Here is a 24673-nt window from a genome sequence, read left to right as displayed (position 1 = left end):
ATGCTGCAGACATTGTGGACAGATCGAAACCATAGAACATGTATTAATCAAGTGCACAAAATATAGAAGAGAGAGGGACCTGTTTAAAATAAAACTAAGAGATTTGGACATGACAGACATTACAATCACTAACATTTTTAAAAATGCTCAGAAAGAAACTAAGGTATATGATTATCTGCTAAAATTCTTGAGGAGTACAGGTTTGTTTTACAGGATTTAATCGGAAAGAATTATATTTTGGTTATTTAGTTAGTTTTATTTAGATTTTTATTATGAATATTGTTTATTAATTATAATTTACTACGAAAGGGTTGAAAATAGGTTCATTTATTTATTTATTTAATTTTTTTTTTTTATAGAGAATAAGTAGTAAGCCTTCCACTCATTGAAGTCTCACACTCCAACACAGTAGGTGGCGGTAATGCACCTCAAGCTGGTTTGCCACCCGCCATTAAACGAAAAAGAAGAAGAAGAAGAAGAAGAAGAAGGAGCAAAACGAAACACCAGCAAGAGGACTGAAATTCACAGCAATATGGATTATGTTTTAAGAACAGTTATGTTTGCATTAGTTATATGCGGTAAGTAAAGCTTTCATTGCACTCTCGGGTTCACTTCACTGTGTATGAGTAGCGCAGGTTCTGACGTGACTGTGAAAATAAAGTGATTTTAGTTCTTGTAAAAAGTTCCTTGAATCCAACTGTAAAGTTAGCAACAGATTTGCAGATTCGCATTTACCTCATCAAAAACTCATGAACGAAACATTGTTTTTGCACAAATAGCACTCAACTTTATTTGTTTGGGATTTCAATTTATCCAACAAGTTAAAGCATTTGAAATCAACTGACCAATCAATGTCAGTGTCACGGTAGCAATAACTAAGTTACTTCTTTATAACTACATACAAAGATAACAGATATAACAATACAACTGTCACACTTTACAGTGAAGTTTTATTGGCTATTGGTTTATATAAAAGTATGAACAATATTGGTCCATCATAAATTATTCATAGTTCAACATTTACTAGTGCATTGTTAAAACCCAAATCGTGCTTGTTTACATTAGTTAAGGCACAGTGAGTTAACATGGTTAATTAACTTTATCACTATTTACTAACGTCAGCAAAGATGAATAAATGCTGTAATAAATGTATTGTTCATTGTTTGTTCATATTAGTAAATACATTAACTAATACATGCAACCTTACAGTGAAGTGTTACCCATACAGCAATAAGTTTGTATATATTAAAAGATGTAAACTTTGAGCCTTATCGTTACATATAAAACAAACTATGACTTATTTATAAAAGAATAATAAAATAAAAATTATATATATATATATATATATATATATATATATATATATATATATATATATATATATATATATAAACGTTTTAAATACAATAAATTTGTAGAAAAGATCAACCCTGAAGACTGGAGAAATGATACTGAAATTAATTTTTAATTATAATATTAGTAGCAAAAGATTCAAAGTAAATCGGCACACTGCCACTTTAGCTCTAAAAAAAAATTTTAATGTCAATATTACAAAATCACAACTTTTCGACCGACATGGTCTTCATCAGGTAAAGCGTTGCAAATGGAAGTCCTCCAGAAATAGTCAGTCAAACAGCTCTACACAGCACCTGCAGTCAATTATCACAATCAGCTAACAAGCCGGTAAACAGGAACATTTGCATACAATAATATACAATACAATAATATACAATACAAATACAAATTCTCACTATAGAATTCCTCGGAGACAGTATTCTATAGGCTAAATAGATATAGCGCATCACACCTGCACAAAATCACATCAATCAAACACAAGGCCAGTAGACCTAGTGGCAAAAATATTATGTACATATTTAGTATACAACAATTCATTCATTAATTTTCTTGTCAGCTTAGTCCCTTTATTAATCTGTGGTCGCCACAACAGAATGAACCGCCAACTAATCCAGCAAGTCTCTACGCAGCGGATGCCCTTCCAGCCACAACCCATCTGGGAAAAGTATACAACAATATAGAATGCAAATACACTTACAAAAAGGATTTTAAATCAAAATCCAAATTCAAACCTCTCGGGGATAAAGTGTTTAGTGTGTAAATGTAAAACGCTTCCCTCTGTAATAAAAGTCTGTCAACATCGCCACCCCTTCTCGGCACCTTCACTTGTTCAATGCCAATATATCGCAACGTCGCAAGGTTATGTTTTAATGCATTAAAATGGACGGCGATAGGATTTCGTTGATCATTTAATCGTATTTTACTTCTGTGTTCAGCAATTCGTGTTTTTAAACACCGTCTTGTTTTACCTATATAGGCTAAACCACAAGGACATTTAATCATATAGATCACATTTTTTGTGTTACATGAAATCACACCTTTAATCTTTAATTGCTTACCTGAATGTGGATGACAAAAAAACTGACATTTGGTTGTAAAATTACACTGTGCGCATTGACCACATCTATAGTTACCTTCAGGGACTGAGAAAGGATTATCCGACCGATCGGAACCTTGATCTGCTCTCACTATCATTTGTCGCACATTAGGAGCTCGTTTAAAAACAATTCGTGGAGGATCTTTATAACAGTGTCTCATAACAGGGTCTGAATTTAATATATGCCAATGTCTTCGTACTATATTTGCAAACTCATTACTTAAAGCCGAATATTGAATAATACAAGAAATCCGTGTGTTAGTAGGTTTTAGTGTTTTTCGAGCCAAGGCTTCTTTTTGATCCATATTTTCGAAACGGGCCGCAGCTTCCTTAATCCATTTTGTAGAATAACCTCTATTATCCAATCACACCGGTAATATATATTCTACCTAAAATACATAAAAATTTGGCAAAACCGCTTATCAGTGTCACTTATCTGAAGAGCGCAGCGCGCAAGAGCCAATAGCAACCGTTTTTGTTGAGGGTGTGACCAATCAAAGAGGTGTAAGAGAACTAGACGAGGATTAGAAATTGAGCTGGATGTTTATATTTGTTTATATTATTTGCTAAATGCTCGTTTTGTTAAAAGTTACAGTTTTTATATCTTTCTGTTTGTATTAAATGACAAAATTGTTTTACAAATAATATATAAATATAAATATATTCATACATTTTAATACAAGAACTGCTGCTTTGAAGAAAATATAAAACTGTGTATGGAAAGCATCGTCAATGCACTGTGATGCACGGAAATATCGAATTGAACCGAATCGATGGCATGATAATCGTAACCGAACCGTGTGACTAGTAAAGGTTCACAGCTCTAATAGATATAGCCTATTCAAATCAATCAAATAATAGAAAATTTAAATATGTAGCCTACAATAATTACAGCAACAACAACAAATAAGAAAATAATAATAATAAGACAGGCCTACTTTGGCGTTGCAATAAAATAGTATTAATTATCTAATAAATGATTTGAATTTAGGTCTACTATTTGAATGCATTCGTTTACTGGATCCTTGGACTGAAAAGTTTACAGGGGTTCACTGGTTTGAGAATGTTCTTATCTTAAAGCCTGCTTCTTTTTATTTATTGTATTGTTTATGTATTGTTTTCCTTATTATATACTGATTCAAATTACTGGGGTGTGGGAGACAGAGTAAGCGCAAGTGCTTCAGAGGCAATTATCGAATATATTCAACGCAAGCCGGCACCCCGGTATTGACTGCATCATCATCACTGTGACATTTTTTCACATATGACTGGATGTGGTGGACTATCATGATTTGGTCTATTGCAGGACACTACTGAATGATGAGCATCAGAGGGGATTTATAAGTGGGTATACTCAAAGCCGCCTGATAAATAAGTACCACACCTGCCTAAACCCGTTCTAACGGGTTGCCTGCGTATGGACTACCCTCCAATGCACCACTGATCATAATTTTTGATTGCAACTTGTAAAAAGCATTTACGAATTATTGATTTGACTTTACTAATTACCCTAACTTGCCTAATTAACCTAGTTAAGCCTTTAACCCCTTTAGACCTGAATTATGTGCCATATTTCAGAAAAACGTGATGTCATGTGATGTCCATTGTAATGGATGCAGGGTCTGAAGGGGTTAAATTTCACTGTAAGCAGTATAAAAGTTTCTTTCTTTGAAGCAAGTAGTAAACAAATGCCAAATTCCTCCGTCAGAGATTAAACCTTTTATCAACGCTTACATTTTAAACAAGTGGCAAAAGGAATGGGATGCATTAGAAAACAATAAATTACATGAAATCCAACCTGAAGTTTCACACAGAATTTTAAGACATTTTAAGAATCGATTTGATCAAGTAGTTTTTACCAGATGTCGTATTGGGTATACGAGAATAACACATGGTTTTTTGCTCCAAGGTGAAAACCTTACTTAGCGTTTGTGCTGCAAAACTCCTCTTACTGTAAAACATATTTTACTGGACTGTCCGTCTTTTACTGATTCCAGAAGCACTTTTTATGAAATGAACTCTTTTAAGGACATTTTTGACCAAGTGAAACCAGAAAAGATTTTAGAATTTTTATCATGTATTAACACAAAAAATCTTATTTGAATTGATTTATTTTGTTTGTTGATTTTTAAATTGTATATTTATTGTTGAAAGATTCCTGCCATGAAGATAGCCTTGGTTGCTGACATGGCACTAAAAAATAAATAAATAAATAATTAAAAAAGAATAAAAAAAAATAAAATAAAATTGTCTTGAAAAATATCTAGTAAAATATTAGGAATGAGTTATCAAAACGATTATGATTAGAAATGTGTTGAAAAATCTTCTGTCTATTAAATAGAAATTGGGGGAAAATACACTCTACATGTAGGCAAAAAATTGAGGAGGGCTAATAATTCTGACCTCAACTGTTTGTCAATTTTTCTGACTTGTGAATGACAGCCCTCTCCTGTAGTCACCTCAAATCTTGTATTGTTTGAAATAACTGAAGTCTCAGCACCTAATTGAGACGGAATAGTGCATTGATTTGCATAGATTTTAGTTAATTTCTAAGATACATTCATTCATTTTCTTGTCGGCTTAGTCCCTTTATTAATCCGGATCTCCACAGCAGAATGAACCGCCAACTTATCCAGCAAGTTTTTACGCAGCGGATGCCCTTCCAGCCACACCCCATCACTGGGAAACATCCACACACACATACACAAACACACTACGGACAATTTAGCCTACCCAATTCACCTGTACCGCATGTGTTTGGACTGTGGGGGAAACCGGAGCACCCGGAGGAAACCCACGCAAAGGCAGGGAGAACATGCAAACTCCACACAGAAACGCCAACTGAGTGACCCAGCGACCTTCTTGCTGTGAGGCGACAGCACTACCTACTGCTCCACTGCCTCGCCTCTTCCAAGATACAACGTAATGCAAATAAAGTACATGAGTAGAAAAAGTTGAAATATTATTAAATACATTTAGAAATTAATAAATAACACTGCCGTGACCCCACATGATAGTATCATGTTTTGGTGATATGGCAATATGCGGACGATAAGGCGATCAGAAGATTTTGTACATCACTTAACACTAAATCACACTATTGTCACATTACATCAGTTATTTTTTTTATTAACATAACCAGCAGTGGAGTGTAATATCTGATTAACCATTTCTGTTTGTTCTGCAGGTGTGTTTAGTGCTGATGAAGTTAAAGTGAAGTCAGTGATGGAGGGAGATTCTGTCACCTTAAATCCTGATATTACTCAAATACAAAGAATAAATCAGATAAAGTGGATGTTTCAAAAAAAGGGATCCAACGCTGCTGAAAATATTCGGAATGTGGAGATACTGCAAGGCAGATTGGAGAAAAATGATCTGACTGGATCTCTGACTATCAACAACATGAGAACCAAACACTCTGGGCTTTACACACTTGAGATTGACCACGATAATGGGACCAATAATGCAAGTTTTAACGTTACAGTCAATGGTGAGTAATTATTAATTTACAGTAAATTAACCTAAAAATCAGTTAATGTTAGTTATATTCAGTCTTGCAGTGTTATTCTCACAAAATCACAATCAGGCAGTGGTTTGATTTCATCATCACTGGTGTCACACGTTCATCTAGAATAACAGCATGACTGAGACTGATACTGCTTTTACACAGCAGTACTAGAGAGAAACACACATACACACACAGACAAGATGAGCAGTTATTTTGTTTACTTTCGTTCCACCAATTAATTATAATACTTCCAAACTGCCTAATAAATAATTTTTAGTTTTGTAGGTTGAAGAAGTGCAATTAGTCTTTTAAATCTGCAATAATGCAGTGAAAAGTGTTATATGGACCATACATGTACAAATAATAAACCACACGAAATCCCTCTGGAAATTTCCAACAATTTTTTTTTATCTCCTTTAAAGCTAGATTTTATCAAATGGTGTTTGCAGATGTCTTATTGGTCACACAAGAGTGACTCGTGCATTTTTACTGAAAAGCTGAAGAACCTACTGTTGACATATACATTTATATAATCTAGTTATATAGCTAAAAAGTTATATTCTTTGGTTTTCAGTTACCTCATTTCATTAAAAACTATAGCAGGCCAAGTGTTGGAGACATTTAACTTATTGTCTTTATGCACTTCCTGATTACGGGCAGGGTCTCGACGACTTTGTGCCTTGGTCTTTGTGAATCCATTCAGGCCAAAGAAACTCTTTTTGTTGATTCGATTTCGACAGGTGAACATTGTCTGGTTGGTGGCTGGGCAGATTTTTTAACCTATCTATCTCATTTACATGCTCTTTGTGTCCACCTATATACTCTGTCCCCTCCTAATACATGTAATACAGAGGACAAATCTCCTGGACTGGGTTCTCAAATTTCCAACACTACTCAATGTATACTTTGCGATATTCCCCTTTCTATCAAGCAATTTGTATTGGACTGTCCTGCTTAATCTATGTAGTAAGCAGTTTTATGAAGAAAAATCATTTAAAGTAATATTTATTATAATTTTGCCACAAAATGACATTTTAACATCTGTTAAGGTCAAAATCTTGTTTAATATAGCTTGTTTGCTGGTTTTATTGTATCTATTTTAGATGCATTGTTTAAATGACTCTGACATGACATTACATATTAATATACTTAATTAAATGTATACATGCACACATAAATAAAAATAAGAAATATGGCTAAGTGACAGACTGGATAATGTACATGTAAAAATGTAACCTTTTTATTAATCTGCATGTGTCTTATGCGATTAACACAAGTTTAAAATTAACAATAAAGCATAACAGTGTAGTGCAGTTCATATACCAGTACTATTCAGTATGTTTAACCTCTGTGAATGTTTCTCTTGCAGAAGTTCCATCTGTTATTGAAGCTCATAAAGCTGAAATAAAGATCTTGACAGTGAAAAAGGGAGAACCACTCTTTCTAGAGACTGATGTTACTGAATTTCACGGAGATGAGCTGATTGTGTGGAGGTTTGGAGATGAAGGAAAACTCCTGGCTAAAGAAGATAAAGAGACCAAGAGTTCACCATATTATAATGCTGATGAAAGATACAAAGGCAGACTGCAGCTGAATGACCAGACTGGATTTCTGACCTTAGACAAGATGAAAGACACAGATGCTGGATATTATACAGTGAGGATCAGCAGCAACAAACAGACAACATACAAGAAATTCGCTGTTAATTTTACTGGTGAGTAACTCAAGGGTTATAAAGTCTTGATAGTTTATCAGCCATCTGTAAATAACTGAGGTGACCAGGGTCCATGTTTATCAAGATTCTCAAATTGTCTTTTTTTATTCTCCTACATTCAAACATGAGTATGAAGACAAGTTATCAAATTTCTTAACAGTGACCTTAGATGCCCATTTTACAAAAGTTGGTATAATTCTTTCGGATCATAATGAAAAGTCTATAACTTACTTTGGTTAAATTTATCACTTAGCTTTACACCATGTGCTTAGGTCTTTAAAATAGAGCCCTGTGTGTGTGTGTGCGCGTGCGTGTGTGTTTGTGTTTTTTTGTTTTGTTTTTTACAAAATTTTGGCTCTCCTGAATCCATGTCTTTTTCAGTTGATAGTTCAGCCATTAGCATTATAAAACAATAATACAAACATATTGTTCTAAATTAGGTCAAGAACATAAGTTAAAGTGACATTGGACAGTAAATTTAACAGGACCTGACAGGCAACTATTTTTGCATTATTTTCGTTCACTATTATCCATTAAAGAAAGTCTGTCAAATAAATAAATAGCCACAGTGTCCCAAATTGTTTTATTATTCAGTCATGACAATGGTTCATTGATGGGGTTGTCAACATGTACAATATATATTTCAAACCTAGAGGAGTAATAACTAATAAAAGTAATAGTAAATGTGAAGTTGCATTAAATTGAAATGCTCAAAGTGTGCTAAAACACCTTAAATGTGTTTTTTATAGTTGATTTCCACATTTGATACTATATATTATATATTAGACAATACAAATACAAAATATTCACTGATGACCGATATCAGATATTATAATATGTTATAATACATTTATAATTACTTAATTAGTGTGGATAAAATAATTCTTTATAACTGGCTTCTCTTTTGTTTTTATTCTGCCATTTTCTGCATATATGTGCTCTTGTCCTGTTGGCATGTTCACACCAGAACCAGTTTGTTGTAGATCAAATTGTTCATATTGGCTTTATCATTACAGTATAAGGTCTTCATTAGGTTGATTAATGCTGATGTTTATAGTGTTTGTAGGGTTTATCATTTCAGGTTCAGTTGTGTCTCCTAGTGCTGGAGCTATTATTGCTCTGCTGTTGGTGATTGCAGTTGTAGCTGGATTGGGTGTTCTTTATTACCGCCGCAAGATCTCTGAACTACAGGAACATGTGGGTAAGTATTACAGTTGATCAAGCAAGAGAAAGTCTAAAACATTTTTTTTTTCACTCTTTCTGTTTTTTGAGAAATGTGTGCTTTTAGCTTTCGCATATTCTCAGCATTATTGGCAATAATTTTACCAGCTCATTATTTACTTTGCTATTTCTGCAAATAAACTAAAATTAGGTTTTCACTGTTATCATGACAACATATCATACTTTTAAAATCTATGAACCAATGCTTTTTTAAATGTATTGGGTGAATAATTTGTCCCATATTTTAAGTAGATATTTTTAAGGAAAACATTTATGTGATACATTTATATTCACATTACAATTTACATTCAAATCTTTTACATGTAATGTGCTTTTTGGATTACATATGTGGGAAAAGAAATAAGAAGTCAGTCTGATATGTTTTTTTTTTTTTTAATGGGTAAAAATATTGTATTTCAAAGGGGGGTGTACTCATTTATGCTGCTGAGCACTATAGTATATACATTAATGTGTATATATAGTATATATACATTTTACTTTGTGTGTGTGTGTGTGTGTGTATATGTCTGTATGGTATGTATGTATGTATGTATGTGTATATATATATATATATATATATATATATATATATATATATATATATATATATATATATATATATATATATATATATACACATACTTCGGGGAACGAGTGTTATGTAGTAACCATTTAAGGAAGGAGAATTTCAATGCTATGTGTAAAAACTTCCACTATGGGGAAATGTTTGGAAAATGCCACAGTGATTAAACCTTACCAGGTTGCGACGTTGCTGGTGAGTGGTTTGCCAGGCTCCAGCGTGAGCGCACCGTCATCACCAGAGATGCAGCCCTCCAACGTGTCCCCTGGCCCTAACTTACCTTATTTACCTGTGAAGCGCCTAAAGGCTTATTTATATTTTTTTGGGGAGTCGTAAAAAACACACCTATTTAAGTTCTAGGAATTTTAAAATAAGATGCATTGGGAAAGCGTGCCAGTCCCAAATGGGGAGTATGTGCAGAGGCCACCTGCTGCCCAAATGGGGAGACCTTGTGGCAAGAAGACATATGAACTAAAGGCTGATTTATACTTCTGCTGATTTATACTACGTTGACGCATAGCCCTACGCCGTGGCCGTCGGCGTCGCTGACGTGCACCTCTCAAAAAAAATGTAACTACACGTCACAACGACGCATAGCGCAAGCTCTGTGATTGGTCGGCTTGGTAGCGCTGACGAGTCTGGGCGGGATCGAGAGCCGTGCGAGCGGCGCAAGCCCTATGGAGTGATTGTTCACAAGTGTGGAGTCCCGTGAAGGAGCTCCAGATGGAAAGTTTTGTTTTATGTTTACCTCATGGTTAAAGTTGTTGCACGTCCGCCAGTTCCTGCCTCAAAATGAGCGAGTTTGAACCACTTGTGCATTCAGGAAGCATTCAGAAAAAACAAAACACCAGCGAAGAAACTCGACACAGAAGAACATTAACACCTCACTGCCAACTAGCGTTTCAGAAGTGTTAATGCAGACCAACAGAGACAGCGCGCAGAAGTATAAATGCACAGCTACGCGCGTTGCATGCACCGTGGGTTACGCCGCATGTCTGTGTTGGAGAGAAAGGCGCAGCAAGCGTCTTTCAACACCGTACCGAATTTCCTCATTCACTGGCATTATCTAGCACACATGAGGAAAATCGATTCCACTCAAAGATTATGGACTCTTACAAATGTATTACCGTACGTTCACACCGAAAGCGGCGAGAGCGTCCAAGGTCGCTCTGGCCGCCCTGGCGACAACGGTCTCTGCCTTCAGCTCCTGCGGCGAGAGCGTCAAAACTCGCTACATTGATCTCATATTTAAAAGAGCCGTTGCAGCATATCAGTTACTGTACATTCCTGCATAAAACATGTTTCTAGCGTGAAAATGTTGCGCACTTCTTACCAAATTCATACAACAATGGAAGATCAAGTAGCGTGTATTGTGGCTTTGCTCTAATTATCCAATATGTGTCCATATGTCTGAAATATCCTGAAGCAGCAATACTGTTTTGTACTGTCACATCGCGTGAGATTCCCGCTTTTTTAAGATAAATTTATATAACATTAATGCACATCAGTAACTCGCCAGTAACTTATTTAATGTATGTTCCTGTAGGAAAAAATTGTAAATATTTGGAAATCCGGCGACCGCAATAATCAAACCCTTGGGAACAACTGTGGTCGGAACCAAAGTTCACAAGTCTGTGTTCTCTAAACTGCTATCAAGCGATGGAGGTCTTCATTCTGATTGCTTGACGCCGAACCGCGTCATAGCTCATTACCATAAAGTTGACTTCATTTCAACTTTCCTCGACGCTCAAGCCGGCGAAAACGCGCCGCGCTGCTCCTCGCCGCTTATCGCCGCCTATCGCCGCCGGCTCTCATTGAAAATTAATGACTTCCGGCTACTTTGACGCTCTCGCCGCTTTCGGTGTGAACGTACGGTTAGGGGTTGCCCAGCCCACAGTTCTACAGATGTCTGTTAGAGAAGTGCCACGTGCTTACACTCAAGATGAGGTGAACTCTTTGTTGAGTGCGCTCTCACTCCAGGAGGACACGGCTCACCCTGGCACTGAAAAGTGAGTGAGATGGAATCCGCCATCCAGTGGGCCAACCTCAATATGGATACGGTACTTCTCATCTGCTGATCATAACAGAAAAGGAGCTGCTAAGAGCTTGAACGGGACACAGCAAAGAAGCTGGATCTGCCTCTTCCGTGGGCAGCACGTGCAGGTTTACTATGTAGTAGTCTATAAAAAGAAAGCATTGTAGAATCCTCGGCCACCTAAGTGGTCTTGACAGATGCCAACGCGACCAGCAGAGCTGTCTACCTGGATATAAATCTTAAAGATACCGAGTCGAGTCGATTAAGCAGACCTCGCCTAAGAGAGATCTCCAAGTAGGTATGAGAGGGGGACAAGATTGAATTAAATATCCAGCATCTTGTTCTCTGGGAATTAGATGATGAGGAGATGCTTTCCCAGAGTGCCATCATCCCTGCATCCTCAGAACGGGGATGATCGCTACGCCAACTCCTCAGTGCGGAGGGGAAGGCGTTAGCTCCAGCCAGCTGAAGGAGGATAGTATCACACTGATCTAGCTTGTCCGGGGTACCTCTCTGAGAGAAGTACACCACACAGCAAATAGACTTCAGGGCATAGGCATGCCTTGTAAAGGGTGTTCTAGCCTGAGTTAAGGTGTTAACCCCCAAACCGGTAGGTCACCTAAGTCCTTAGCACCATCTATAGACCAAATGTGAGGTTCCAGAGATCTGGGCACATGTGTCAGAAGGTGCCTGTCTCAGAGAAGAAGGTGCTTCTTCAAAGGGATATTCCAGGGAGGGGCCGTCACGAGGAGAGAGCTGAAATACAGGTCCGGTTGAGCCAGAGAGCCGCAATAAACAGACCTGCTCCTCATCCTCCTTATGTTACACAGTATGTGTGCAAGTAGAGTCACAAGAGAAAATCCGTATTTACACACGCCCTGGGGCTAGCTGTGTCCAATGTACCCAAAACGCACTCATAACAGCTAGACAGCCTGGGATGGAGCCTCTATTCTCCTGGGTGTGATCTGCCATGAGTGTGCATCGGCTGCACGGTTGAGCTTACCGGGGATAAGAACAGTATGACTCCAGAGGAACAGACGACAAGCGAGTTGTCCTAACCAGCTTGTGTTTTCACTCTATCACCGGTAAAAAATGGCGCAGAGTGAGATACAACACGCCCTGCAACACGCCCCTCTCCCCATTCTGGCAGGTTTTTAGTGCATTACAGCTCCATAACACTACGCTGAATGATTTCACAGCTAAAACAGCCAAAAATTACAACTATACACTGGAGCAGTTTGAGGACAAAAACTTGATAAATGTCTGAAATGCAACATCTGAACAGTGGATTTGATGTGAACCATAGTATAAGTTGGATAATTGACTCTGGTCCATTGAATTGTTAGTAAAAAAAACACACACACCTGAGGTTCTAGTAACTTAATGGTTAGTAATTTTTTTTACTTTGGAGAATCTTACTGCTTAACCTGCAATATTATAATTATTGTCTTTTGTGTTTTATCAAATTAAGTGGGCACATTAAAATTCACGGAAGGAGAGTCTGTTTATCTTCACACCGGTCTTACCAAACTACTGAAAGAAGATCTAATATTATGGAAGCTTGAACCTAAAAATGCTCTAATAGCTAAGATTAATGGAACAGAAGATCAGAGGAAACAGACCCCCTACTATCCTGAAAGCGAGGCATTTAAAGGCAGACTGCATCTGAATGATAAAACAGGAGATCTCACCATCACAAACACCAAAAGCAGCAGCTCTGGAGTCTATGAGCTACAGATAAATAGCAGCAATAAGGTTTCGTACAAGAAATTCAACATTCTTGTTTGGCGTAAGTAGCTTCAGAGAGTCATGATTTCCCTGATCTAGTTTATATGCACACATGAACACATTTCTTCTATGTTTCTCTAGCTGTAAATACGCTGAACTATACAGTTGGAGATTCTGCCACCTTGCAAACTGGTGTCACTGAGCTGAAGAATGATGCTCGGATACTGTGGAAGTTTAGCGATACATACATTTTCATTGCTGAGCTTAGCGGAGCCACCAATCACCACAAATTATATGATGGTCCAGATGGGAGATTCAGAGACCGACTGCAGATAAACCAGCGAACTGGAGATCTGACCATCGGGAACATCAGCCGAGCACATTCAGACATTTATACACTGGAAATCACCAGCGGCAAAAACATCACATGCAGGAGATTCATGGTTGTTGTTCATGGTGAGTAATGTGTCTTTTTGATTTCAGTGCTAAACACAGATTGCTAATAGATTAACACAGGTATACATACTTAACATGGCCACAATAGATTTTTCCCAACATCTCAATTTGGAATCTAGTCAAGAGACCAAGGGCATCAAAATGATATGTTGAAGCATTTTTCAGCTTTTTTTCACACCATACTGATATCTCTTGTCTGACCCTGTTGCAGTCATGTGACAGCCACATCACTTGTTGGCTAGATGTGTCAATCTGCCAATGGGGTAAGCAAAATAATCTTGTTTTTTTTATTTTGACATACGATTATTTAGCTTATCCCATTGCCCGATTATTTAGCTTGTTTTAATGAAAAACTCATTTAATTTGGACAGAAATGCGATCAGTAAAGGAAGAAGCACAGGTCAAATTTTTAACGTGGTTTTTAACTACACAAAACGAGGCGACAATTTTAATGACACTTACATGTCTGGAGGAAGAAAAAACTGGTCCATTTAAACTGTAAAAGTTACTGACAAAGTCCCTGTCAAAATCTGACAAAGTCCCATAGTCTCTGCTGCTCCTTCAATAGCAAACGGCAAAAAAATCAGAATAATCAATATTCAGAAAACTTACAGGAACAAACACGGCACACGGTTGGCTATACTGTGGTGTTGTTGTGAAAATGAACTTTAACTCTTTATTCCCTGCAGCCAAATCTCCATCTGTCAGTGATCGTCATCTTTGCATCATGATCAGTCCCGTGATTCCCTGCGCCTCTGCTAGTGTGTGGAGAGAAGCGCGTGCACATTTTAAATTGGAACTGGAACTGGAATTACATATTTAGTGATGTACCATATCGGCGTTGATGTGATGAAACAAAAGATCCAAACCCAACTCGATTCATTTATTCGACTCAACTATTTCGCTAAAGAATCAATAGTTTTAAACAAGGTTATTTTAATAATGTAGAAAAAAAAATATGACCAAACAAGGCATATATATTCACAAAGTGTTAATTCTGATATCAGACCAATGTTAAAACAAAACACGCTACAAGAACAGAGCATTTAAAAACTAACACCTCTAGCTGCCTGGATTTGAACCCATTGTTTTTGCGTGCTAGTTAGGAACACTTACCACTTCACTAAATCCCTTCAAAACGTCAAATTTACAGCTTGGGGTAATAATTTCTCAATTTATGCAACTTTCTTTGCTGAAGCTTTTCCAGAACAATACAAAAAAAAAATGTGATTGCTATGCCCACCACTAAATAAACTGCTTTTATTGTTTCAACGTAATTAATAATCTAATCTAATAATCTCCTGGAACTTCCGGGAGACTTGAGATGTCTAAATACACACAAATGAATGACATGAAGCCTGTCTAGTTATATTATTTAATGACTAGTTGATTGACAGCCCAAATTTAGCCTTGCTTTAGCCAAGCCATTTATGTTAAGATGTCTATTAGACTTCTTTTAAAAACAAAAAAATGCTTGCTGAGCTACTTCAAAGCTTCACAGCTTCACTGTCAAAATGAGCATTAAAGTTGCCTTTGATTAATTGTACAGCCCTAGTGCATTGTCTAAAATATTATAAGATTGTCCACTTTTAACAAGAGAAACACCAAAACTAAAGTTGACGTGTGATCCAATGAATGAAACCACACCATTTCCTAACAGATTTTTAGTTTTGATGTTTCCATATTGTGACCACCTGTTGTAACATTTCCATTTTTATCCTTTGTTTTTTGTTAATTGGGACAAAATTAAAGACAAGACCATATCAGGGGAAGTTGGAGATTCGATCACGCTAGCCCCGGAAACTGAAATGCAAGTCGGCGATCTGATAATGTGGATGTTTGGACCTGAAGACCGCCTCATTGCAAAAGGAGAGATGAATGCACAAGGTTTCTGTACACAAGATGACGCTGTAGGGAACATCACTCTGGATCAAACAGGATCTCTGATCATCACAAACAGCACAACCGAACACTCTGGAGTTTATAAACTACTGGTCATCAGCATCCGAGAGACCAAACACAAGAGATTCAGAGTTGCAATACATGGTGAGTAACTTACTGATGTTTTTTTTTTTTTTTTTTTTTTTTTGACGGATTAAATTAATGCACTGAAATACTTTTGTTTAAAAGCTGAAGTTTGTAACATTTTCATTATTATTATAAAGCTTGAAGTTCATAGTTAAATTCCAAGTAAAGTCACTTTTAACAAAGTCTGTTCACTTGGTTGCCATATTTGCAGTGATTGGCTCAAAAGTTGTTTACTTTTGTTGTTGTTTTTCAAATCTTAATGTACACACAGGGTCAGGTGTAAATCTTTTCAAAGTATACTCGGTTAGCATTTGTACGCACTGGAGGCTTAATGTATGAACAGCACTATAAAGATTCCTCATTATAGTGGCATTACATTCTCTGGAAATGTTTTGAGTGCTAACATTTTATATTCACTCATTTACACTTGTTTTCACTCTGTTTAAACTACTTTATCACGATTGGTTCATTGTATTTGGTTGCTGGCACCTTCTGGACAAATCAAGTAGTGCAAAAACAATTGAAAGTTCATATGAGAGGTGCTTCATTCACATTTTAGTATGATTTGCTCATCCTCCAGTGCTATGTAGGTTAGAGTGGGATTTGGGGGCACACGTTTAAAAAATAATACCTTTTTGTACACATTTAAATAGTCACTTTTTTTACTAATACATAACATATTTAAGTTTTCTCATGAGAGAGTACACTGTACTGTAGCCATGATAATGAAATCTGACTCAAGCTCACTGTAGCCTTCTTGAATCATCATTTACCCAGTAAAAATTAAGTATGGGCTAGTTTGGTCGTCATGAGTAGGAGTCCACTGTATTATATCTTAATTTTGCAGAGAGACGGTCTGATAGGATATATTCTCAATATTATTATACATTCATAATATCCATTTAGGGGTACAGAACTGTGCGCTTTAGTTTTATGCAAAACATTCCGGATGAAATATTGCAAAAAGTACATGAATGCTATTGATGTGATAGAATGCTTGACTTTAATCCTTATCTCTTGCACATTAACACTAAATATAGCATATAGCTATGACATGTCTTTTTAATTGTGTTTCTTTGTTTTCTTACAGAGAGAAAAGAAAATGTAGTGGTTGAGATGGAGTCGATGCCCTTGAAAAATTAACAGCCACAGTGTTTAGTGACACTGTCACATCATTACTTACTTCCTGGGCCATATGTACGGAAGTTGATATTTAGCTGCACCATATTGGTGTTTCGTAACATCTAGTTTTTATGAGGTGGGTTATTAGCCCAAATCTCAACCCCCAATCTGGAGAACCAGGGCATATACACATACACTTCAAACAATTAAGCTTACCCAGTTCACACTACAACACATTTCTTTGGACTGTGGGGGAAACCAGGTATGTGTTTGTCTCTCTCTCCCTCTCTTTTCGTCTCTTTTCCAACTTCTGCTTGAAGTCCCTCGGTCAAGATACAAGCAGTGGGGTGATCGCTCTTTTGCAGTGGTAGGTCCTAAACTCTGGAATACCCTTCCTGCTGAGATTCATAAAATCACTGACCTGCCACTTTTATAGCCAAGCTTAAGACCCAGTTGTTTAAATCGTCTTTTAATGAACAGCACTGACATTTTTTTATGTTTTAAGTGAAGTTTATATATAAACTAATTTCAAAAGGATCACATGCTTATGATTGCTTGCGGCCAGTCACGCATTATTCAATGTATGATTCCCCAATCAGACGATTCCTAAGCCAGTATAAATACCCTAAGTTCCATACAGTCATCTTCGTTTTGAAGAATCCCCCCTTCCACCTACTACTCCTCCTCCTTTTCTAGATGGGTGGCCCAGTGTTTAGCACTGTTGCCTCACAGCAAGAACATCACTGGTTCTAGTCCTTACCAAGCCAGCTGACTTTTCTGTGCGGAGTTTACATGTTCTCCCCGTGTTCACATGAGTTTCCCCCGGATTTCCTGGTTTCCTCCCACTGTCAAAAAACATGCTACTTAAGTTAATTGATTAATCCAAATCGGCGCACCATAGACATGCTTCTAGTAAGTAGTCATCTCTTAAGAGTAATCGCTATTTGTTCATTAGCTACTACAGCAGAGGAGTTCTCGAGATCTACCTGAGCTCAAACTCCCCTCTCGCCTTACAAATGAAAGAGCTCCGGGCTGGAGGATCTTATGAGCTCAGGGCTCTCTCCTGGGACAGCATGCCAAACAAGCTTTATAATCAATTATCAGCTAAGTGTGAACTCTTGAATGTTGGTTATTTGCATTGTCTCCATTTTTGTTGTGTGGTATAATTTGCTTTTACTTGTGTAAAGCACCTTGTCCAACTTTGGTTGTAGTAAGGTGCTATGTAAACAAAAGTTAATTGATTGATTTATTTTCATCTGCACAGGCCCTGCCCTAATTTCACAGACAACGTGCCCTTTTATTGGCTGAAGTCACGGAACATTGGCAGGGCGTCTTTTAAAAAAAAAAAAAAAGGGAAAGAGGGCGTGGGGCGGGAGAGCAAGTTGGTTTGCAGGATGTTTTTTGCGTTTGGTGTGATAAAAAACTATAAAGTATCTATGTGTTATTTTTAATTGTGTTTAACCGTTTTGGTGTTTGTGAAAATCTTGACATTTGTTTGTTGTTTACCCATCCGTGTTCTTCCCTGCCTTGTTACTGTATTTCAATTTTGGTTTGTTTGTTTGTCAATTTTGTAAATATTGCACTGTGTATATACATAGTGAGAAGCATTAGTTGTTAGATGTCACACTCTTACTTTTGTGTAAATATTTTTTCCAGTTCTTTTCTTTATAGTTAGGCAGGTAGAAGTAGTAGGAGAAGTGGGCCTGACTCTAGTGTTCATAAAAGTGAGTTTATTTGTTGTCCAGTGTTCTTTTATATTATATTTAACATATTAAACATTAGTTTGATGTGCCCAGTGCCAAGAAATATAAAGGAAATTATTTCATGCTGGAAAAAAAATCCCCCAAACTAGGACACTTCCATCTCCCGTTTTCACCGATAACTTTGAATGAAATGAATGAAAATATTCATATGATTCGTTTACAATACAGTTTGTAAATTAATATTTTCTGTCTTTTAGTAGATATTATATAATAGACTTGCTTTAATTACCAAATAAGTGGATCTAGATGAATTGGCATTGTAAACATTAAATAAATGTTAAAAAGCAACTATATTTTATTTAATATATAAAGTTTTTAGTCCTGATACTCCCAAAATAATTCCGCAGAAATCCGCAGAAAATCAGGTGGGTCAAATCTCTGCACAGGTGCAGACTCAAGGACGCATCACTGTATTTTGTATGATTCCTTAGACTGGTTATCTCTATATCAAAGGAGAAAATTACATCTGTACTTATTTATTTTAAAGGCTCTTTTAGGTAAATTACCATCCTATATTTTTAATTTATTAACATTTCACACCAACAACCAACACACTAGATCTGGTTCATGTATTCGTCTGATAGTTCCAAGGGTACTATCAGAACTTGGCAAACGTGGTTTTTCCGTTTACACTCCCAGGGCTTGGAATGACCTGCAAAATCAGCTCAATCTTGACACTCTTCTGACTCTGAGTACTTTTAAACATCTTTTATACAACATTTTATAGGACACCTGCAATTGTTTTTTATGAGCTGATGTTTTTAAGAATTGTGATCTTGTAATTTTGTGGTATTGTTTGTTGATTTTTATATGAAACTTTATGTGCTGCCTGCCATCTTGACCAGGTCTCACTGGAAGAAGAGACAGTACTGTCTAAATGTGATCTCCTGGCTAAATAAAGGAAATAAATAAACACGCTCTGACTTATACATACTTTCTCCATCACATCACACCTGTTCTCCAGCAGCTTCATTTGCTACTGGTTAGGTCACGTATTGATTTTTAGACTCTGATTTTAACTTATAAAGCAGTCTATAGGCTAGCTCTATGACTCTACTCCTGCTTGCCATCTTCACTTTGCTTCGAGTCTTACCCTGTTCCATGCTGCAGATTTAACATTATGCTTGGTAGGGCTTTTTTGTACCGTGCGCCGAAATTATGGAGTGCCTTACCCATTAACATTAGACATAGACATAGAGACATTTTGAGACTCACCTCTTTAGTGGTGTTTTTAATGTATGATCTCTTATTATCTTATTATTATACTTTCATCATACTTATTGTTTTTGTTGCCTTGTGTGGGCATTGAGCTTGAGAAAATCGCATTTCAAATCAAATGTATTATTATTATTATTATTATTATTATTAAATATAAACTCTGTACTGTACTCCATGGTGCTTTGTATTACAGAATTAAACTTAATTAGAAATTTTTACAATAAATAAGTTAAAGTGTATTAGTGTTATTGTCGTGCTGTACTATTGTTATTGTTGTTGTTGTTGGTAAATCTTTATGAAATGTTGGCTATTTATTTATTTGCCCGGATCTGATTTTTTAAAAAAACTTCAGAAGTAGCTGGGTAATTGAAAATCTAAATGCATTTAATAACTTTTAAAGAATACATTGTAACAAAAAAAAAAAAAGCCTAGATTTTCAGTTTAAGTTTTGTTGGAATATTTTATCAATTCCATGCGTGTTCAAGAAAAAAGGTCAGTAGAGGTTTTTCTTCAATGTCAAAAATCGTAACTATTTATTGGATACTGATGAATAATTCAATTCACAGAATTATGCTTTCGTCAATGCAATGCAAGTTACATTAAGGATGTGCGCAACGACTTATTTTTCCTGACATCAACTTATATAGGCAGCTGATATTAACAGGTGGAGTTTAGTGAAATTCGTCATTTGTCAATCATTGGTCAGTCCTCCATTGGCCGCACCCCAGACATAAGTCCTCTTTTTCTACGAATTCTCTGCACAACAATAAAAGCATACAACTTCTTGTGCTCTGTGTTCATTTTAACACCTTTCTTCAGACAGGAAGTTTCTGCAGAGCTGAATTTAACTTTGTACCAGCATTTATCTACTTCCCTTACAATTGTTTGATTAAAAGAGATGAAAGAGATGAAAAAAAAATTTTCTAACAGTTTATTTGAATAGCACTTTTTAAATCAATGCTTAAGAACAATAAAAATACAAAGAAGAAATAAAGAAAAGAAAAGGTGAAAGGTCAGGGGTGTACAAAAAAACAAACAAAATATAAATAAGACAAACAAATTCATGTATAAGCATACATACTAAGAAAGAGTAAGGGTCTTGTGGAATTACACAATCTTGAAGGTTTCAAGTAAAAAGAACAGTTTTAATGGATTTTTTATTAGTGCTTTGCTTAATGATGTTCATATACTATTCTAATTGTTTAGGAATAGCAGGATAAAAAGGTTTCAGGTTAATAAATTTTCAGGTTCTGTTTCATCCAAACTTTACTGAATTCTAAACATTGCTTTGAAAGTGAAAAGATACATAGATTACAATGCTTAATGGGAGAAGAGTCTTGAGTTATATCAGAAATGGTTAATAAAAATGGTCTATCATAGAAAATGCATAGATTAATACATCAAGTGAGCAACAAACTGGCCATATGACCATACAAGTGTCAATATCAGTTTATCACCTCATGCCACAGAGATGCCAAACACTGATCATGACTTCACATCATATTATCACAACGCTCACAAACATTATCAAACTCAAACTGTCTTAAATTTTGTCAGATTTAGCATTTTACCATTGGTGTCATAATCTGTATGTAACTATGTGGCTTATTTTGTGGACTTATTGTCTCTTCTATTTTTTATTTATTTATTTTTGGGCCGTGTGTGGCCATAATAACGCAAGTTATTGCACATAATTCATATATTTAAAACAATTGTATTTCTATTTATCATAAGTATATAAAAGTGCACATAAAGATGGTTTAATTATACATAGAGTGGTACTATACTACTATGTATATATATATATATATATATATATATATATATATATATATATATATATATATATATATATATATATAATTTTTTTTATTATTATTATTTTTTTTAAGTACTGAAGTAATACATTAACAACAAATTTTAACTTTTAGTACATTACATACAAAAAAGTAATCGAAAATAGAGCACATTAACTACATAATGAAAGAGTGCACTAAGTGTACTTAAATAAAATGTATATTAGTGCACTTTTTTCACCTTGGTTTCATCAATAAAGTGAACTTTGGTCCAGTTCTCTGTCCACACATCATGCTTCTCATTCAGCAAAAGCAATCTTTTTTGCATGTAAAAGTTTAAAAATATTTAAATTATATTTCTGGTAAAAGAAGCCTGTATGAGTCGTTGTGAAATACTGAATATGTCTGTGTAATTTAATTAGCAAATTGATGCTTTTTGTATCTTTACATATCACACATATACATGTTTTGTACCCTGTTAATGTGAGTTTATACTGTTTAAATGTGTATTTTATAGTTCGTATCACTTTGAAATGAACTTGACGCATCTGATCTGATGAGGACAAAAAATAGGAAGTAATGTGACTTACATGGTGAGCGTAGCAAGGTATGTTTGATCGTATTTTTAAGGAATGTTTGTTGTTCAGTGTAGTTGACTTACAATGTAAATGCATGAATTTTGTGTTTGTATGTTAAAACAGTTTTGTTGTATGCTAAAACAGGGATATTGTGAGCTGCTTCAAGATCTACTAAATAAAGATGATGATGGTCTACATCGCATTGCTGTGGTGCATTCAAGCGTGCATCAGTCCAGGCTCTCGTATCCAAGGAAATACTATACGGCTAATGAAGGTTTGGTCATCGAGTGTGTTTTTAGTCTAGATCTCAAACTGATTTTTGGCTATGCAGTTTTTCCTCCTTTTTAAGTAATAATGAAGAATTGTTCACACAAACCACTGTGATGCACTAGCAAGAGCATGATTAACCAATAGATGGTGATATAACCCTGTTCAAAAAGCCAAGTTGGCCAATCAAAAGCCTGATAAAAGAATATAACAATCATGTACTGTACATGACCCTAACTGTGAGCCTAAACTTAACATAAAATGTAAAGTTATCCCTTAGTTCTGATTGGCTGATTGGATTTTTGCAGGGTCAACATAGATGTTCATCCTACTTGATAAAATACACTAATCTGTTAATTACAAGTGTTTATGTGGACAGAGTCTTAAAGGGTGTTAGTTCACCCAAAAATGAAAGTTGTATTAATTACTCGCCTTCATATTGTCCCAGTGCCCTTAGTTTAACTTTGGACATTTTAAGATATTTTGGCGCCACGGTGGCGTAGTGAGTAACACGATCGCCTCACAGCAAGAAGGTCGCTGATTCAAGCCTCAGCTGGGTCAGTTGCATGGGTTTCCTCCGGGTGCTCCGGTTCCCGCACAAGTGGTATAGGTGAAATGGGTAAGCTACATTGTCTAGTGTATGAGTGTGAATTATTGTGCATGGATGTTTTCCAGTGATTGGTTGCATCTGGCATTTCTGTGTGGAGTTTGCATGTTCTCCCCATGTTGGCATGCTCTGGTTTCCCCCACAGTCCAAAGACATGTGGTAGAGGTGAATTGAATAAGTTAAATTGGCTATAGTGTATGTGTGTGTGTGCAAGAGTGTATGGGTGTTTCCCAGTGTTGAGTTGTGGCTGGAAGGGCATCCGCAGAGTAAAACATATGATGGATAAGTTGGTGGCTTGTTCTGCTGTGGCGACCCCTGATTAATTAAGGGACTAAGCCGTTAAGAAAATTAATTTTAAGATATTTAAGATAAAATCAGAGGACTTCTTCACCCTACTTGTACAGCAATGGTCCTGAGATGCTTCAGCCTAGAAAAATATTGTTTTAAACATGTAATCAAGTTTAAGCATGTGATATTTGGTTGAATGTTGCTGTGAAAAGGGATATAATAAAACAAGCGATTGCTCCCTATTTTAAATGTTCTGCATAGAGAGGTCAAGTTTTGATCGTCTATACAGCAGGGATCACCAAACTTGTTCCTGGAGGGCCGATCTCCTGCAGATTTTAGCTCCAACCCTAATCAAACCCACCTGAACAAGCTAATCAAGGTCTTACTAGGTATACTTACTAGGTATACACCTAGGAAGGTGTGTTGAGGCAAGCTGGAGCTAAACCTTGCAGGGCACCGGACCTCCAGGAACAAGATTGGTGACCCCTGGTCTATAGGTTGCAAATTTGCCATTCAGAGTTCCCCAAGATTGAACTTTGGAACAAAGCAACAAACTAAATTTTTTGTACAAGCTTGTATTTCCACTCTTCTGCATTCGTATGCATATGATCGAAAGTCAATGTGACAAACATGTGCAGTGTCACCATGCCTTTGGGTGGTTTATGAAAAACAATCAGTTCTCATAATCAGTGTTTTGGAGGAAGGGGAAATGAGCTGGAATGAAAAGATCTGAATAAATTTCTCCAATGGCCAAACTGTAATGGTGTAGCAATGGGTTCAGAGTATTTCTGAACAGATGCTTGGTTTGACAGGACTTAAAAACATAATAAAGTGATTCCTCAACCACACAAAAATCTCCAAGTTGGAGGAAAGTCCTTACCCCTGTTGGAGGAGTTCAAGTATCTTGGGGTTTTGTTCACAAGTGAGAGAGGGATGGAACAGAAGATTTTTAGGTGGATTGGTGCAGCGGCAGCAGTAATGCGATCGATGTACCGTCCATTTTGGTAAAGAAAAAGCTGAGCCGAAGGCCAAAGCTCTCACTCTTACCGGTCAATCTACGTTCCTGCTCTCACCTATGGTCATGAGTTTTGAGTCATGACCAAAAGTACAAAATCTTGGATGCAAGTGGCCGAAATGAGTTTCCTTCGCAGGGTGGCAGGGCGCACCCTCATAGATAAGGTGAGGAGCTCTGTGACCCAGGAGGAGCTCGGAGCACAGCCGCTACTCGTCCACATTGAGAGAAGTCAGCTGTGGTGGCTCAGGCATCTGTTTCTGATGCCTCCTGGACACCTACTTAGGGAGGTGGTCCAGG

General features: G+C 36.5%; 1 protein-coding gene across 3 annotated transcripts; it reads left to right on the top strand.

Moving 5' to 3' along the window:
• The first annotated feature begins 453 nt into the window (after positions 1 to 453).
• LOC147838378 (uncharacterized) lies at positions 454 to 19520 on the top strand. Of its 3 annotated transcripts, none has more exons than XM_087303435.1 (8): positions 454 to 578; positions 5640 to 5942; positions 7330 to 7674; positions 8756 to 8875; positions 12982 to 13299; positions 13380 to 13694; positions 15447 to 15740; positions 16813 to 19520. In XM_087303435.1, the coding sequence occupies exons 1-8, from the start codon at positions 533 to 535 to the stop codon at positions 16863 to 16865; spliced, it is 1794 nt and encodes a 597-aa protein (XP_087159561.1). In that variant the 5' UTR covers positions 454 to 532; the 3' UTR covers positions 16866 to 19520. The 3 variants fall into 3 exon arrangements, with proteins under 3 accessions (XP_087159561.1, XP_087159560.1, XP_087159562.1); XM_087303434.1 differs by having other exon boundaries at positions 8741 to 8875; XM_087303436.1 differs by lacking the exon at positions 16813 to 19520 and having other exon boundaries at positions 8741 to 8875; positions 15447 to 15748.
• Positions 19521 to 24673: the final 5153 nt, after the last annotated feature.

Source organism: Danio rerio, chromosome 22, assembly GCF_052040795.2.
Source record: "Danio rerio strain M-AB ecotype USA chromosome 22, GRCz13ab, whole genome shotgun sequence".
Lineage (NCBI taxonomy): Eukaryota > Metazoa > Chordata > Actinopteri > Cypriniformes > Danionidae > Danio > Danio rerio.
Note: the sequence above shows the minus strand (reverse complement) of the source record. Positions and strands in the feature narration are given on the sequence as shown.

Excerpts from the sequence above, each read along its gene's own strand:
- LOC147838378 (XM_087303434.1), top strand. The coding sequence starts at position 533 with ATGGATTATGTTTTAAGAACAGTTATGTTTGCATTAGTTATATGCG. Across the intron at positions 579-5,639 it reads GTTTGCATTAGTTATATGCG|GTGTGTTTAGTGCTGATGAA; the intron begins GTAAGTAAAGCT and ends TTTGTTCTGCAG. Across the intron at positions 8,876-12,981 it reads TGAACTACAGGAACATGTGG|TGGGCACATTAAAATTCACG; the intron begins GTAAGTATTACA and ends TATCAAATTAAG.